Here is a 17840-nt window from a genome sequence, read left to right on the forward strand (position 1 = left end):
CCGCTCGACCTTCACCTTTCACTCAAATGCATTCATACAGTTGTTTAATGAACAGGAATAATTTCCCTTAGGAGAGATGCATTTTCGGGTTGTTTTTTTTTTTTTTTTTTGGCTACAGCTATAATATGTTTGAATTGTAATAGCAATTGTAATAATTATATTAAGATCGTGACGTCATGGTGAAATGCTTGACGCATGGTGGAGACGGGAAATCAGCTGCTCTGCGAAATGACGTCACTTCCGTTAGCCTCCACAGTCATTCTGCAAACGAAAAACTACTGCATTGTTTAGCGTGGATATCTGGCACTTTCTGTTAAATGGTATAGTGTTTGCGTTCCGATTGTGGAAGAGAAGAGACATTCACGAAATGGGATGGACATTTCGTGTCGTCTTCTCCGTTTCCTGGTCAGTTTACCCCTTCGAAGTGTAGCAGTTTTCAAGCCAGTACAGTAGTCGGCGAAGCTTTATATCCGTTTGGGACCACATTGGTCGGAAGTATTGAAAAGCGTGACGCTTTATAGGTAGATATGATTGTAAAAATAGCTCAACAGTAGCTGCTTATACCCAAAGTACAATGGCTCGTGGGTGTGTTCGACGTGGATTTAATGTGTAGCGTCTGCCTGTTTATTTCCAGAAAGCAATTTCGACAAAATAAACAAGTGGAAATGCAGCAATCGGAGAATGTTTGCGAAGAGGACTCGACGGCGGTGGATGTTCAGTTCAATGCTTTGCCAAACGCCCTTGTTGCATACAATGTCTCAGAGGATTTATTTAACGACGGACGTCTGAAGGTAAGACGAAAAACTGTAAATAGGCTGCTGGCTGAATGAGGCCCCTTGTATTTATTGCTGCCATCAATGTTTTTGTCCTAGTGTGTTCGCTGTGATTCTCAACTCATTGACTTGAATAAGTTCCCAGCGTAAACCAACTAGCAGTGTCTGCTAGTGCCCAGTAGGTGACGCGATTAGATTTGTTATTGAGGGTTGCGTTTTGCCCATAGACATCCAATTTACATAGATTCCGACTTGAGCGTGTTAGCGCGTTGCGGGGATACGTGAGAGCGTCCGCCATATCGAATGTGTCAAATCTCCCCGTAAATGACTGCAAGTCAATCATGGACTAAACTTCAGAAAGTGACAAACACTTAAGTGCTTAAGTTAATGCCTCTCATTCATCCATTCCTCAAGCGCAAGCACGCACACACACTATGTAATGCCCTTGGATGTGGTAAAGCATGACATAGTCGTTGAGGCACTTCAGTTGCTTTATTGCCACGAACAGTCACATAATGCACATTCATACAATAGCTGCTCTTGGCTACAACTTGCGCCCAAGCAGTCGACACACTTGAGCCAACCTTCCAATTTAAATGTCCCTTTGCCCTTTCAGCTGTAATGTTCCTTTACTCCAGTGGTCACTAATTGGCGGACCTTGGTCCAGACCCAGAAGCAGTCCCATACTGACCCACACCATAGCCCTAAAAAGAAATGTTATGATTCAAGACATAGAGGGCGCTTCTATTTTAAGTGGCGCAGCATTACAGGCTTTATGATAGGACGAACCTTACCGACCAATCACATGTGAGTTCAGCCACACCCTTCAGCCAATCCAATCCGATCTCAGGCGGTAATCGCCACTGACATTTATAAGTAGATACCAAACGCCCATTATGAGATCCGTGCCTATGGTGACGCTAGGCTAGGGAGGTCAAAGTTGTCAGCGTATTCGTGTGTGGAGCGCAAGAAAAAAAGATGCCGGTACATTGTGCTGCATATGGTTGGTTAAAACTCTGTACAATTATGACAAGGGAACTGCGACTAACCTTTGACATTTAAATAAACAAAAAATAATAATGATATTTTAAAATAATGATGTTTTTTTTCCCCCCCAAATTTTGTTGTATTGATAGCATATGCTGTGGCGTTGAATAAGCAGTAACCTTGATGTAAATCGGTTGAGAAATGAGCAAGTTACGATTTCATTTCAATGTCCATTCATTCCAGAGAGGAAGAGAGAAATGCCAGTATGAAACAAAACATAAAAGTTTTGAACAAACATAACCTCTAAAACGGATCAGTTTTTAAGATTTGTTAAATTAAATTATTTAAAATAGTTTGAGACTTCACTGTTGTCAATATAGAGGCCAACAGAAAAGGGGAAACTCACTTATTTTTCTGAAGTTAAGCACTTTATTTGAACACACAACTTTCTCTTTATTTGTTGCTCTTATTTTGAAATGCGCAGCTCTACTTTTATTAAAATGACAGAACACACATTTGTGCTCATATGTTTGATTACATAGGCAGAATTTAAAAAATATTTTTTTAAAATGGGATTTAAATCAAACTGTCAAGAATTTCAGAAAAGTACAAACATTAAACCAAACATGACCATAAAGAAAATAATGAAGGTCCGTGTTCAGTTATCAGTCATTTTTATTTAAAAAAAAAAACAAAAAACAAAAAACTTCACAAATTCTGCCTGGCACATCTGTCTCACAGTTCTGAGGACCCAGGTTCAAATCCGGCCTCCCCTGTCTGGAGTTTGCATGTTCTCCCCGTTCCTGCGTGGGTTTTCTCCAGGAACAATGGTTTCCTCCCACATCCCTAAAACATGCATGGAAGATTAATTGAAGACTCCAAATTCCCCATGAGTGCAAATGGTTGTTTGTTACGCGACCTTAGTGAGGATAAGCGGTACGGAAAATGGATGGATTCTGTCAGGGTATGTAAACTTATGAGCACAACTGTACGTATCAGCAGTCATACATATTTTACTTCTGTGTCACTTGAAAATAATAAATGCCAAAAAATTTTGGGATTTGACTGAGGTATACAGTACAAGCAGATGTACAATGGTGTGAAAGTGTTTGCACCCTTCCTGAATTCTTATTCTTTTGCATGTTTGTCACACTTATATTTCCCCTAATTAAACAAATTTAAGTATTAGTCAAAGACAGCACAAGTAAACACAAAATGCAGTTTTTAAATGTTTTTTTTTATTAAGGGAGAAGAAAATCCAAACCTACATGGCCCTGTGTGAAAAGTGGAAACATAAATGTGGTTCATCATACCCGAGTTCATTTTCTCTAACCACACCCAGGCCTGATAGTGCCAAAGCTGTTCTTAATCAAGAAATGACTTAAATAGGACCTGCCTGACAAAGTGAAGTAGACCAAAAGATCCTGAAAAGCTAGACATTATGCCAAGATCTAAAGCAATTCAGGAACACATGAAAAAGTAATTGAAATGTATCAGTGTGGAAAAGGTTATAAAGCAATTTCTAAACATTTGGGACTCCAGCAAACCACAGTGAGAGTCGTTATCCACAAATGGCGAAAACATAGAACAGTGGTGAACCTTCCCAGGAGTGGCCGGCCGACCAAAATTACCCCAAGAGTACAGCGACGACTCATCCAGAGGTCACAAAAGACCCCATAACAACATCCAAAGAACTGCAGACCTCGCTTGCCTCAGTTAATGTGAGTGTTCATGACCCCACCATAAGAAAGAGAATGGGCAAAAATGGCCTGCATGGCAGAGTTCCAAGACGAAAAACAACATCAAGGTTCGTTTCAATTTTGCCAGATGACGTCTTGACGATCCCCAAGACATTTGGGGGAAAGAAAGTCTGTGGTCAGACGACACAAAACATTACATCTGGCGTAATAGTCACACCGCATTTCAGAAAAAGTCCATCATACCAACAGTAAATTATAGTGGTGGTAGTGTGGTGGTCTGGGGCTGTTTTGTTGCTTCAGGACCTGGAAGAATGAACCATGATTTCTGCTGTCTACTAAAAATGGAGGAGAATGTTCGTGATCCCAAGCTGAAACTAACTTGGGTTCTGCAGCAGGAGAATGATCCAAAACACACCAGCAAGTCCACCTCTGAAAGGCTGAAGAAAAACAAAATGAAGACTTTGGAGTGGCCTAGTCGAAGTCCTGACCTGAATCCTATTAAGATGCTGTGGCATGACCTTAAAAAGGCAGTTCATGCTCGAAAACCCTCCAGAATTACAACAATTCTGCAAAGATGAGTGGGCCAGAATTCCTCCACAGCGCTGTAAGAGATTCATTGCAAGTTATCGCAAACGCTTGATTGACCCCAGGGACGACCCAGGACACGCTGGAGAGACTGGCTCCTGGCTGGCCTGGGAATACCTCGGGATCCCCCCGGAAGAGCTGGATGAAGTGGCTGGGGAAAGGGAAGTTTGGGCTTGCTAAAGCTACTGCCCCCGTGACCCGACCTCGGATAAGGGGAAGATAATGGATGGGTGGAGCTTGCCATAGAAAGCTGAAAACAAATAATGAATCTATATGAGGTTTGCATTAGGCTGCACAATTAGCAAGCTATCTCCAAGTATTAGCATGCATCAAATTATCTTGTAACATACATTTCACTAAAGAAGCGACTCTCAGATTTTCCCTGTAAGGGGTCGCCACAACAGCGAGTCACTCGCATGATTTGTTTGGCACACATTTTATGCCGAACTGATGCAACCCATCCATTTTCACCCGTGCTTTTGTATACCCATGTCCCTTGTAACGTCACAAAATTGTTTTTAACTGCACATTTGCACATGAAGTTACGGAACAAACAACATATGATTTACATACAGGCGTTGCTTCTGCAGGTGTACACAAAGTCTCTTGGTTCTACGGTGCTTGCGTCAAAAGAAAAACATGAGTTTCAAAATAAGGATCTGTATGTATAAATGAACTAAAACTTGCCTGCAATGCCGAACCCTCGCAGGCCGGATAGGACCGTCTTGACGGGCCTGTTCTGGCCCCTGGGCCGTACGCTTGACACACCTGGTCTAGACAAAAGACTAGTGGTGTACTAAATAAACTACTTGGAGACGGTCTAATGAAGTTTTGTCGAGACAAGTGAAGAGAGAATGTTTAGAAAAGTCCGCCACATACTGTAAATCATTGGCCACTTCACCGTTTACACATTCACAGTCTTGTGAGCTCAAGAGCTGTATAAAAAGTTGTGCCTTTTAAACAGTCGTATGATATGGAAATATCTGGGTTGGAATTTCTAACACAGGATATTTTAGCATCAAAATCAAACAGAATTTTCCAAACCATCAAAATGAAAACATTTTTTTTAACAGGTATAAAATTCAACGTCTGAGAAAAAGTGTAAAACAAATCAACATCTCAAAAATGTCATGTAAATTTGCAGTAGTTGCCGGCTAGCTACATTTTGCATGATCTTTGAGGTTCCTACTTGATTTAAAGCGTGAATTGGCGCTTCACCGCCACCAGTTTCACCTGGACACGTCCTATGATCCTGGAAGGCAGCACTGCTCTCATATAGATCAACTTGCGAAGAGTAGAAGAAGCAGTTGAAGTGAATGAAATGCGCTACAAAACAAATGTCATCTGTAGGAATGGAAAGTTTTAAACAAGTGCCATTTCTATTGCAAGGTTTTCCATGGCGACTTGTCTGTCGAGCATCAGGGGAAAGAAATACCTACACGTAATGTAACAAGGGCAAAGTGAAACACATAAACAAGCGATTGTTGTGAATGTGTTGAATAGGAAGATCCAATGCTGTTGAAATGAAGACCAAATTATAACTTATCACAAAATGCAAATGGTATACGCCTGTGCAATTCCAGCCATAGAAGTTGAAAAACTGATCAGCAGAAAAAAATCTTAAATAGCAGTATATCCAAAAAGATTTATTTAAAGGTCCCCTTCCATCAGAAACTGTAGGTCCCCTACTGTTTTATGCATAGCGTAGGTCAAAATGAGTCTGTGGTTTAAATTTGACATCTGTGCTGTTGAGTCAATCCAAAAGGCAATACAGTCAAAACAAATACGGTCTATAAAGGATACATATGTTGTTTTACAATAATATTTAACAATATTCATAATTTATGAATGTAACTGGATGAACTTGTGAAGCTTGCATTCATTGTCGCTGGCGATAATCATCGCAGCAGGTTCAATTCCAATAAATGGGAGTGGATGACGAGCATAACCTCAATATATCCCCCTCTCTATTAATTTTCACCCACATGCCTTTTCAGATCACGTTCAATATTAGTTGGAAAACAATGCAACTGAATTGGGCTACCTATTACACAATCGAAGCTTCCATTCATTGTCGCCAGCGATGTTTGTTGCGGCAGGTTCTATTTACAGTAAATGAATGTGAGCATAACCTCAAAATACAGTATCCGCTTCTCTTTTAATTTTCAACCACTTACTCTTTCAGATCACATTCCCTATTACAGGGCTCGAAGTTTACCGATTCCTGATTTTGCCTGGGCCAACTCAAAGATAGTCAAGGGCAAGCTTGCAAAACATATCGGTAGGGCAAGCGTATGAAAAAAATGTAGGGATTTCACAATATTCATGATATCGCGACATTAAAAGTGCCTCGATATCGTCATGGCCTTGTCTCGGCGTGAAGTAATTAGTTGTGCTTAAAATGTAGATTAGTGCCGTCTATACAAAGCCAAGACGCTTAGCCAGGCTGCGACAGCGCTTCACATCCTCATTTGTGCAAACGCACCCGATTGGACTGGTAACCCATGTGCAGAGGTGGGTAGAGTAGCCAAATGTTGTCCTCAAGTAAGAGTACTGTTACTTGACAATAATGTGACTCACCCAAAAGTAAAAAGTAGTTATCCAAAAAATTACTTGAGTAAGAGTAAATGTACTGAGTAAATGGTCAGTAACTTCTGACTTTGTTTTAATCAGAGCATGAACATCAATAAAATAAAAATAACAAAATAAAATTCTGGTATTTCTGTGTGTGTGTGTGTGTGTGTGTACAGTGTGAGCAAGATTAAATCATACCCCAATAGATGTGTTTTACAGTTACTTGTGATAAAATAGGGCTAACGTGGGTTAAGGTGGGCTAATATCCACAGCCAAAATAACAACAAAACATTGACAATTTACCGCAATGTGTTTTTTCAAGTTAGAAGTGGGCTGAAATATGCACGTTTGGGTACTCAGTGCCAGACAAATTCTACAATACATGAAAGCTGTTGGTTTTTTTTTCCCGTCTAAATGTAAAGACGAGTCGCGCGCTGTTGCCTTCAATGAATCTATTCGAAAAAGATTCAATAATGACTGCCTTAGTCCCTTTGAATGCTTGGCTGCGCCAAGCTTTGAGTTACACAAGCAGACACCATGGTATGGACCAATCAAAGCTATCCATATTTAAATCGGGGAAGATGAGTGATCCAGTCAGAGCAAAAGTCATTTATATGTCGCATAATAATGAAAAATGTGGCCGTCTCAAATGCCAGGCAGAAAAGACAATCGGGAATAGCTTGAAAAATGAGGTGGTGTGGGGGGGGGGGGGGTGACGACGACGACGACATTAAAGACAAAAAAAACAATGAAGGAAAGGGACCTTTCATTAAACATCTATGAGGTGTGTCAGAAAATTACCAGGACTGGTGTCACAACAGAGATACCGTTTTTCAAATCTAAAATACAAGCGACAAATTTCGCCCTTCAAAGTAATCCCCCTGAAGTCTAATACCCTTTCCCTCCCTTCTCTGCCACACATTCATACACGCCTGGAAGTTTTCTACCGGAATCCCCCGCAGCTCCGTCGTCACAGCAATGTTGTGTTCATCCACATCTTCAAAACGGGCCCCCTCGATGATCCCCTTGAACTTAGGAAAGGGGGAAAAAAATTGTACGGAACCAGGTCTGGGTGGGGAGTGAGGTTGCTCACGGTGATGTTCTTCTTGGCCAGGAACTGTCAGAGGCTCAGGGCATTTTGAGCAGGCATGTTACCATGTTGAAGCTTTGTAGAAGTGCTGGTTGATCGTCTGGCCTATATTGAAGGGGAAAACTCGTCGTTTGGGTTTGACTTATATCTTTTGTGACACAAGTCCTGGAGCTTTCCTTTCTCCCCTGTTGTGGTGTGTGCTCGCACATGCGTACGTGTGTGCACTCAAATACAATTAAATATTAGTTCATTAAGTCACAGGAAAGCAAGATCTTCTGGCATGAAGCATTTTTAGTTGATATAATAAATGTTTGTAAAGCAAAATGCAGACACAATTTTTTCAACATCCCAATATTGTGTTCTGCGTGTTCTTTATAGGAATAATACATTTTAAAAATTGTTCTGTATGTTCTGATTTGCAATCAAATGTGCAGTGTTCCCAATGAAGGATTTTGAACATTATACTTTAAATGGCTGAAGATGCATTTTGAAGGACTCGCTTCTCCTGTTTTGCAATCTTTTTCCTATAGTTCAGAGGTATAATTTACAGCTTGCATAACCTGTGGACTACGTTCAATTTCAAATAATTTTCTGACTGTTTAGTTCTCATGTTCTGGTGTACTATAGGTCTTAAATTATGTTTGTAATTGTCTTAATTGTCTTGGTATATGGTCTTAAAAAGTGAATCTTGCAGAAACTCTGTTTCTCACTCCCAAATGAAGTTTAATAAAAGTGTCCATTGCATCTGTACTTTCAACTTTAACTAAAGTCAGCAAGTTGAAACGATTACTGTTTTCTCAAGAGAATAAATTGAAGATTACAGTGTTTTCAAAATAGTTTTTAGTATTTTAAATTGTTTCGTATTTTCTCATTTAAATATTCAAAATGCTGAGGTTTGCCACGTTTGTCAGACTGGAAAGTCTGAGTCAGTGGAAACAGGCAGGATGCTTGCTAAGCTCACTATCAAGTGGGACATCTTGGAATGCAGTACATAAAACCCATGATTATCTGTTAATATCTTTGCTCACATCAAAGGGAAAGAAATGGTTTCATATTAATAAATGAATGAATGGGAAAAGCTCTATTTTTCCGAAACTTCCTAGTCTTAAGTAGCCTCAGTACTTCTCAGATTTTACAAGTTTGAATGGGAATGTTTTGAAGAGCAAGAACTTTAATTTTAGTGACGTTGATGAAATGCAAACACAGTAAAACTGAGGTGTTTGTCCTTTTCTCATGAGGCAACATACGTTTGTAAAACGATCCAGATGTGCATTTTGTTGGATAAAACCAGTAAATTAAAGTAAATTGAAAGTCTTTTTCTCAAGGGAAAAAAATTGGTGTGATTGTGTTTATTCTCTCCATTCCACGATCCTGGTGCTTTCCACACAATGCCTGGAAGGAGTCAGCTGACTTGTCATGTTACAACATTTTTCCACTGTGCATGTTGTTTTCGGTTGTGGTGTAAGAATGAGGGTGCACCGCATGACTCACAATGGAAGAGCTTTTTGTACGTATAGGTTTATGGAAAGTAATAGTGCCACCATGCGATTAATTTTAAGTTCAATAATGAACTACCCCTGGGAGACTCACTGATCACTTTTAATTTTTTGTCTCAAGTGGTGGATGGAGTGAAGAAGTTGAACATTGGCATTTACACATTAAATACTCTATACGGTGGCGCGTGCAAAAGTAGGTGTACAGTTGTACGGGCTATGGTATGTTTTTTTTTGTTTTTGTTTTGGCCACCACAATCAGTAGCCCTCACCCCAATGGATTTATACTTTTGTGCTGTTATAAAAGATAAAGTACAAAACCATGGGCTGTTGATGGAATCTAAATTCAAAAGAGAAGCATGCCAAGAAATTCTTAAAATAAAGACCTCTGTGTCAAAGTGTGCTCAAGTGTAGAAACTAGACTGCATCAGAATTGTCTTTATTTGTAAGGAATTTGTCTCCGGTAGTTGGAGCCGCTGTAGTACAACAACAGAACAGCCATTTTGACAAAAAAATGCTTTTGAGACCTAAAAATGTAAAAACACACTACGGAGGGTCTCTGGGCAGTGAAATGTTGCTGGTAATGTGGTAATGCTGATACAATGACAATTGTGCAAATGATGCAGAGTCCTCTAGCAATTTAGAGCAGGTTGAAATGACTAATAGAGCCATAATCAGGTACAGTGACAATTGTGACGAGACTACATCAGTGAATGCACAAGTAATGTAGAAGTATCCCGACTGAGATGTGACAACAATCTCAAGACAAAATTGGCATGTTACAATGGAATTGTAAGTTAACTGTTTAGGAAGTTAATGGCAAAAGGGAAGAAGCTGTTGGAATGTTTGCTCGTTTTAGTTTGCATTGATTGATAGTGCCTTCCTGAGGAAAGGATCTGGAAGAGGTGGTGACCAGGATGTGGAGGGTCCAAGAGGATTTTGGATGCTCTTGTCTTAGTTCTGGCAGTGTACAAGTCCTCAAGAGTGAGTAGGGGGGGGGTACCAATTATTTTTTGGGAGTCCTGATTGTCCCTTGCAGTTGGAGTTGGGAAAAGGGCGGCCACTTCAGATTTGTGATTTTAGATAGATTTTCTTTATTTTAGATAGATTTTCTTTATTTTCTGTCCTTTATGGAATTTGTGTAACTTAAGTTCTTGTTGACCTTTTGAAAATGTATTGTAGATCTGGGTGTCTTGGGACACACTAAAATTGATAATGAATTGAATCAAATAGGATTCTGAGATGGCTTAGTTCCCCCTGAATCCTTCCCCAAATGTTTGGACAATTCCTGCCCTTACCAAGTAAATCTTTAATTTTGTGCTTTTTATCTGAAAATGTGTCTGTGAGCATCACAGTTAAACATTACACTTCGCTCTTATGAATTTTACCAAACTGTGATCCATTCATCCATTTTCTGAGCCGCTTCTCCTCACTCGGGTCGCGGGCGTGCTGGAGCCTATCCCAGCTGTCATCGGCCAGGAGGCGGGGTACACCCTGAACTGGTTGCCAGCCAATCACAGGGCACATACAAACAAACAACCATTTGCTCTCACATTCACACCTATGGGCAATTTAGAGTCTCCAATTAACCTACCATGCATGTTTTTTTTGGGATGTGGGTAGGAAACCGGAGTGCCCGGAGAAAACCCACGCAGGCACGCAGAGAACATGCAAACTCCACACAGGCGGGGCTGGGGATTGAACCCCGGTCCTCGGAACTGTGAGGCAGACGCTCTAACCAGTCGTCCACCGTACCGCCCCCAAACTGTGATGTCGCTGACTAAATTGCACAATAACTGCCCTGACCCTAAATTTCAAGATTAAATTAAATTAGCCAGCGGTGGCTTCATTTGATGTCTGGACAGAGGGGTGGAGATCATTTGCTCTGGATAGTCTCTCCAGAAGGCTCCAAAACCACCACAGAAAGTCGCTAGATTGTTTGCTCAATGCTTAAAAAAAAGTCACAAGAGGGGTCATAAAAGTCACAAAAATATGGTTGTCTACACTGAATGCTTGCTTCGTTGCATGCCGCAGCTCTGCCCCTGGTCATCGTGGTATCGAAAGCTGTATTCTGCATCTGTATGAGACATAACAGCCCCCCCACAAACCAAGTGATTTCGAGTGTGGCAAGTAGTTATTTAAGTGTGTCGTAACAAGCCTGCAAAATTTAAATGGATGAAAAAAAATCAAGCATATAAAATGAGGCTTCAAAATCGTGATAAAATCAGGCTGTTTTCTCAGCTCTCAGATGCTGCCGGCGTTTCTGCCGAATGCGCTGAAACCCCACCGCGTTTGAGTGACAGTTAATCAAATACATTTGTAGATCTCACATCTTTCTTATGTCTGCATATCCCTATTTTTGACCCACAAAACTATATCCGCATGAAGCCTGCAGTGACTGAAATATATCCCACCGGGTTGTCGCTTGCAAGGTAAAAGGCTTCCGGGGCGCGTCTTGTTAGGCGGACGGGCGCCGGGCTCGTCCAGCTTGCACTGCCTCGCTAGGTGTCGTGTCGGTGTGTAGGTCCAGAAAATGGAGACACTTCAGGAAAAGTTAACAAGGCAGCACATGGTTTTTAGTCTGTGGCTCACACTACATGACAGATATTTTAGTCCCAGCCCACAATGCTTAATGTTTCAACATACAGCGGCTGAAATAGGTATTTAACACCTCACCGTTTTTCTCACTACATATATTTCCAAAGGTGCTATTGATATGAAAATTTCACCAGATGTTTTGAACAACCCAAGTAACCCATACATACAAAGAAAGTAGAACAAATAAGATCAGAAATTAAGTTGTGTGTAATAATGTGAAATGACACAAGGAAAAAGTATTGAACACACCAACTAGTATTTATTTAATACTTTGTACAAAAGCCTTTGTTTGCAATGACAGGTTCAAGACGCCTCATGTATGGAGAAACTAGTCACATGCATTGTTCTGGTCCATTTGTCCAAATCTTGAAGGTTCTGTGGGGTTCTTTTATGGATCTTGAGTTTCAGTTCTTTCAATAGATTTTCGATTGGATTCAAGTCAGGTGATTGGCTGGGCCATTCTAGCAGCTTTATTTTTTTTTCTTTGAAACCAATTCAGTTTTCTTGGCAGTATGTTTTGATCATTATCCTGCTGAAATGTCCACACTTGTTTCATTTTCATTATCCTCATAGATGGCAGCCGATTTTTGTCAAGAATGTCTGGGTACATTTGCCCGTTTATCCTTCTTCAATAATGTGAAGTTTACCAGTATCATTTGCTGAAAATCAGCCCCACACCATCATGTTCCCACCTTTGAACTTCACTGTTGGTATGGCGTTTTTAGGGTGATGTGCAGTCCCATTTCTCCTCCAAACGTGGTGTGGATTATGGCATCCAAAGAGTTAAATTTTGCTTTCCTCAGACCAGACTATATTCTCCCAGTATTTAACTGGCTTGTCCAAATGTTGTTCAGCAAACTTTAAAGGAGCTTTGACATGTTTTTTTTTTTTTTTTTTTTTTTCTTTCTTTTTCAGCAATAGGGTCATACATGGTGAGTGTCCATAGAGGCCATGGCGGTGGACTGCATTACTCACTGCTTTCCTTGTGACAACAGTACCTGCTAATTCCATGTCTTTTTGAAGCTCTCCACAGGTGGTCCTTGGCTCTTAGGCAACTCTTCTGATTATTCTTTGCACTCCTTTGTCAGAAATCTCACGAGGAGCACCTGATCGAGGCAAATCTATAGTGCTACGATTGGCTTTCTAGTTATCGCCCCAACCATGCTCACTGTAACATTCAGAAGCTTAGATATGCGCCTGTAACCAATCCCATTCTTATGTTTTGCAACAATTAGTTTGCGATGTTCTTGAGACAGCTCTTTGCTCTTACCCATCATTAGATGTGTCTTGACTCACACCTTGGCAATGAGTTATCAGCTGGTTCAGTTAGGACTGAACCAGCTGATATTCATTTTCACTGACAAGGGGCTGGATTGCTGTTTGATTATTGATAGATTGTAGGTGTCATCTTGGCTTTTCCATGCCTTTTTGCACCTTCCTTCATGTGTTCAATGTTTTTTTTCCCCCAGTGTCATTTCACATTATTACACACAACTTAATTTCTGATTTTATTTGTTATACTTTCTTTGTATGTATGGATTACTACATTTCATGTCAATAGCACCTTTGGAAATATATTTAGTGAGAAAAATGGTGATGTGTTAAATACTTATTTCAGCCGCTGTATTATGTAGCCTGAACAACACAAAATACAGTACATAACACTTGGGCATTTGAATAATGACACAGAGGTGTTCTGTTAATTGTGGCATCATCCGGGGAAGATACATTTTCGGGGTCTAGGCATAGCTAGCTAACTGCAGACTGTTGTGGTAGGGTTGGGCAAAGTAATTCTAATTAAGTAACTCTCAATTGCTCTGGATACCCACTGAAGCGAACACAGGCCCTCAGTTCTGACAGTGGAGGAAATAATTATTTTTACCCTCACTGATTTTGTAAGTTTTTACCCACTGACAAAGACATGAACGGTCTATAATTTTAATGGTAGGTGTATTTTAACAGGGAGAGACAGAATATCAAAAAGAAAATCTACAAAATCACATAAAACCAAAGATTTTGCAATTCATTGAGGGCATTAATTATTGGACCCCCGATCAAAACATTAATTGGTACTTGGTGGAGAACCCCTTGTTGACCAGTACAGAGGTCAGACGTTTCTTGTAGTTGATCACCAGGTTTGCACACATCTCGGGAGGAATTTTTGACCACTCCTCTTTGCAGATCTTCTCCAAATCCTTAAGGTTTCGAGGCTATGCCTTGGCAACTCGAAGCTTCAGCTCCCGTCACATATTTTCAGTGGGATTTAGGTCTGGAGACTGGCTAAAACACTCTATAATCTTAATCTGCTTCTTCTTTTGCTACTCTTTCCTTTCCTTGGCTGTGTGCTTTGGGTCATCGTCGTGCTGGAAGTCCCATCCACGACCCATTTTAAGTTTTGCGGCTGAGAGAAAGAGGTTGTCACCCAGGATAGCACAAAGCTCTACAAGTAATTCCCTCGATGCGGTGAAGTTGACCTGCCCCCTTTGCAGAAAAACAACCCCAAAGGATAATGCTTCCACCGCCATGCTTGACGGTGGGGATACTTTGGGTCATAGTCTGAATTCCTCTTCCTCCAAACACAGCGAGTCAAATTGATTCCAAACAGCTAGATTTTTGTCTCATCTGACCACATCACTTTCTCTCATTCATTCTCTCATTCATTCTCTCAATCATTCTCTCAATCATTCAGGTGTTCATTGGCAAACTTTGGAACAGGCCTGTAGATGTGCCTCCTTGAGCAGGGGGACTTTACAGGCGCTGCAGGATTTTAATCCATTACGGCGGCGTGTGTTACCAATGTTTTTCTTGGTGACTGTGGTCCCAGCTGCCTTGACAACCTTAACAAGCGCCTCACGTGTAGTTTGTAGCTGATGCCCGAACTGTTCTCATGATCAGTGATACCCCACGAGATGAAATCTTATGGGGAGCCCCTGACCGAGGGAGCTTGATCGTCATTTTATGTTTATTCCGTTTTCTAACTATTACACCAACAGTTTTCTCCTTCTCACCCAGCCTCTTGCTCTGTCAATATCTTCTTGTAGCCCATTCCAACCTTTTACAGGTCTACAATCTTCTCCCTGATGTCATTAGAAAGTTATTTGGTCTTGCCCACGATGGAGAGGTTGGTGTCTGATTGATTGATTGATTGATTGATTCTGTGGACAAGTGTCTTTATTCAGGTAACGAGATGGGTGTCTTTCATACATCTTACGAGTTAATGTGGGGGCTAAAATTATTTATTGTTGGTAGGGGATCAAATGCTTATTTCACTCAATAAAATGCAAATACATGATCTTTTTTTTTTTTTTTTTTTTTTTTTTTTTTTTTTTTTTTATATATAAAGTGTTTTTTTTCCCCTGGGTGGCACGGTCAACAACCGGTTAGCACATCTGCCTCACAGTTTTGAGGACCTGGGTTAAAATCTGGGCTTGGCCGTGTGGAATTTGCATGTTCTCCTGGTGCCTGCGTGGGTTTCCTCCAGGTACACCGGCTTCCTCCCACATCCCAAACTCTAAATTGCCCGTTGGTGTGAATGTGAGTGTGCATGGTTGTTTGTTTATATGTATGCTGTGATTGACTGCTGACCAGTTCAGGGTGTACCCCGACTCTTGCCCAGAGCCAGCTTGGGTAGGCTTCTGCACGCCTGTGACCCTAGTGAGGATTAGCGGAATAGAAATGGATGGATGGCTGGATGGATGTGATTTTCTGAATTTTCTTCTAGATATTCTCTCTCTCACTGTTAACATAAACCTACCATTAAATTATAAACAGCTCATGTCTTTGTCAGTGGGTGAATTTACAAAATCAGTGAGGGATCAAATAATTATTTCCTCCACTGAATATAGTGGGGAAGGGTGACTCATGCTCGATCCCGGTTTACCCACGCCACCCAACGATCAGGAAAATCTAAATGGTGAAAAACAGTTTAAATGCTATATCTGTATCCTTTGTGTATTAGAGAAGATTAGATATATGTTAAGACACCTGGAAAATGTTTTGAATTGTGAAAAAAAAAATAATGTCTCATTTAAGAGACGGTGATAAATGCAACATCAGAATCTTTTGGTTAATATGAATGGAAAGTCGTCAACTAAGCTAAACTAATGAATGCACGTGCTAAACATAACTTGTAGCCTTGTAACATTACACTGTATTCGCTTCACGCTCTTTGCTATTAATACCCCATAAAAGCGTGTTATCATACTGCATAGTTTCCATGAGCAGTACCTCTCCGCCCCACACCCCTCCAGTTTGCATTCTTCCAACCCATCATGTCTCTGTTACTCTTTCCATTCCTTTTTTTCTGCTGCCACTCAGCTGTCATCTATTTTTTTCAGATGTTCTTGCTCTCACCATTTGTTTCTGTCTTTCTCCCTGTGGCTCATTCACATTTATGTCTTGTGCATGCCTTCAAAGGTCTTTGTGTGTAAAACCAATCTGACTTTCCAAGGAGCTGTATTATCAGATTTATATGTAATAAAGAAGATGGTTGATGTGTCAGATGTCAGGTGGTGTCATTACTTTGCTCTTCATACACACACTGTCCTTCTTTCCGTCTGATTAGTCAGCATTGGATTATATCTGTCAAGAGAAAATAGACACACTCCTCCCTCTTTCCCTGATGTTGGCACTCAGCGAATCGCTGAGCTAGTGGGCAGGAGCTGCGGGTAGTGCGTCAACATGTTGCAGAAGGGGTGTGATAAAAAGGGAGAGAGAGAGGGAGCTAGCATGAGAGAGAGACTAAATGACATAAATGACACAAACCACACCTAAATCTCTGGAAAATTCCTTCAATTTACAGGTTGCCGCAGAGCTGAGGGATCATTAATAAAGCAGATGGACGCTTGATCTGGCAGGACTGTGGAATCTACCTTTGGCATAGGTTTCTAAGACACAGTGGTGTGAAGACAGTGGAAGCTAGCAGCAAAAGGTTTCAGCCAAAAACCGAACCTCTCTCTTTTCCTGCTTTGGGGCATCAGATCACCTACCACTCACCTGTCACCCTGGGGAAGGCAACACTTACCCGACCTCCCCATTTCTTTCCTTCCTCTTCAACGCCCCCTCAGTTGCCTTTCAAGGGTCTCTCAGCAACCCTGAATTCAAGAATTGAGTGCAAAAGGTTTTGGCGTTCCTTGTTGCCTGTCATGCACATCAAGACCACCAAGTGTAACCACTTATGTCTAGTTGCCTCAGTGACCAATCGGGAAGTGTTCAATCATCCTGATGCTCAGGTAAGCCAAGTGTCTGCTCTTCAGCTTCCTGGACATGACTTGATGTTGCCCAGCATTACTAGACAGAAATGATCATTTTTAATTGTTTGTCAGGAACAACTCTTTTTTTTGTTTTTGTTAAATGTCTTGCTGTACAGTAATATTGATACCACCTTTGAGAAAGACCTTATTACTACTAATTTTATGTATGTGACTTTAAATCTGTCCTCATTTCTTTTACCCGGGTATCTATTGCGCTGGACAATTGTCTAGTGACGTGTTTTGGTGCAGTGTCCAACCAAGTGCTGGCCTCAGGGTGGATGTAGGACACCCTACAGACTGTATTTGCCTGTATAAATAGAGGATGATGAATATATGGTTTTATTTGATTGATAGTAAAAGCCTAATCCCGGCACGACATTGTTAGATGAACAGCGATTGTAATGCATTCATCAATTTAGTTGTCCATTTTCTATACTGCTTATCTTCACTTGGGTACACCCTGGACTGGTCACAGGGCACATATAGATAAACAACCATTCAATCTCACACCTAAGGACAATTTCATTAATTCAATGAACTTAATGTGCATGTTTTTGGAATGCGGGAGGAAGCTGGAGTACCTGGAGAAAACCCTGAAAGCAAAGGAAGAGCGTGCAAGCTGAGAGTAATAAAACATTAATTATTGTATTATTATTTCAAGACTGTTGAGGATGAGTTTCTCTAGTCCTGTGATACTGGAATGGTAAGAATTAATGGTGAGAAAAAGCTGGAATGTGTTTTCTTCACCGGTGACAGTTAAGTAGGGGTCCCCAAACACCGGGCTGTGG

At 40.9% G+C, this 17840-nt stretch overlaps 1 protein-coding gene across 4 annotated transcripts in view; it reads left to right on the plus strand.

The window, feature by feature from the left end:
* The first annotated feature begins 243 nt into the window (after nt 1-243).
* LOC133409231 (calcipressin-1-like) overlaps nt 244-17840 on the plus strand; it is a 25603-nt gene continuing 8006 nt past the window's right edge. Inside the window, exons 1-2 of one of the 4 annotated variants that reach the window (XM_061689100.1) lie at nt 244-521; nt 635-791. In XM_061689100.1, coding sequence (XP_061545084.1) covers nt 666-791 — 126 coding nt within the window. In that variant the 5' untranslated portion in view covers nt 244-521; nt 635-665. Of the gene's footprint in view, nt 522-634; nt 792-16394; nt 17032-17840 lie in introns of those variants that run through there. The other 3 variants (XM_061689017.1, XM_061689255.1, XM_061689188.1) reach the window with 3 other exon arrangements.

The sequence above is a fragment of the Phycodurus eques genome, chromosome 1 (genome assembly GCF_024500275.1).
Source record: "Phycodurus eques isolate BA_2022a chromosome 1, UOR_Pequ_1.1, whole genome shotgun sequence".
Lineage (NCBI taxonomy): Eukaryota > Metazoa > Chordata > Actinopteri > Syngnathiformes > Syngnathidae > Phycodurus > Phycodurus eques.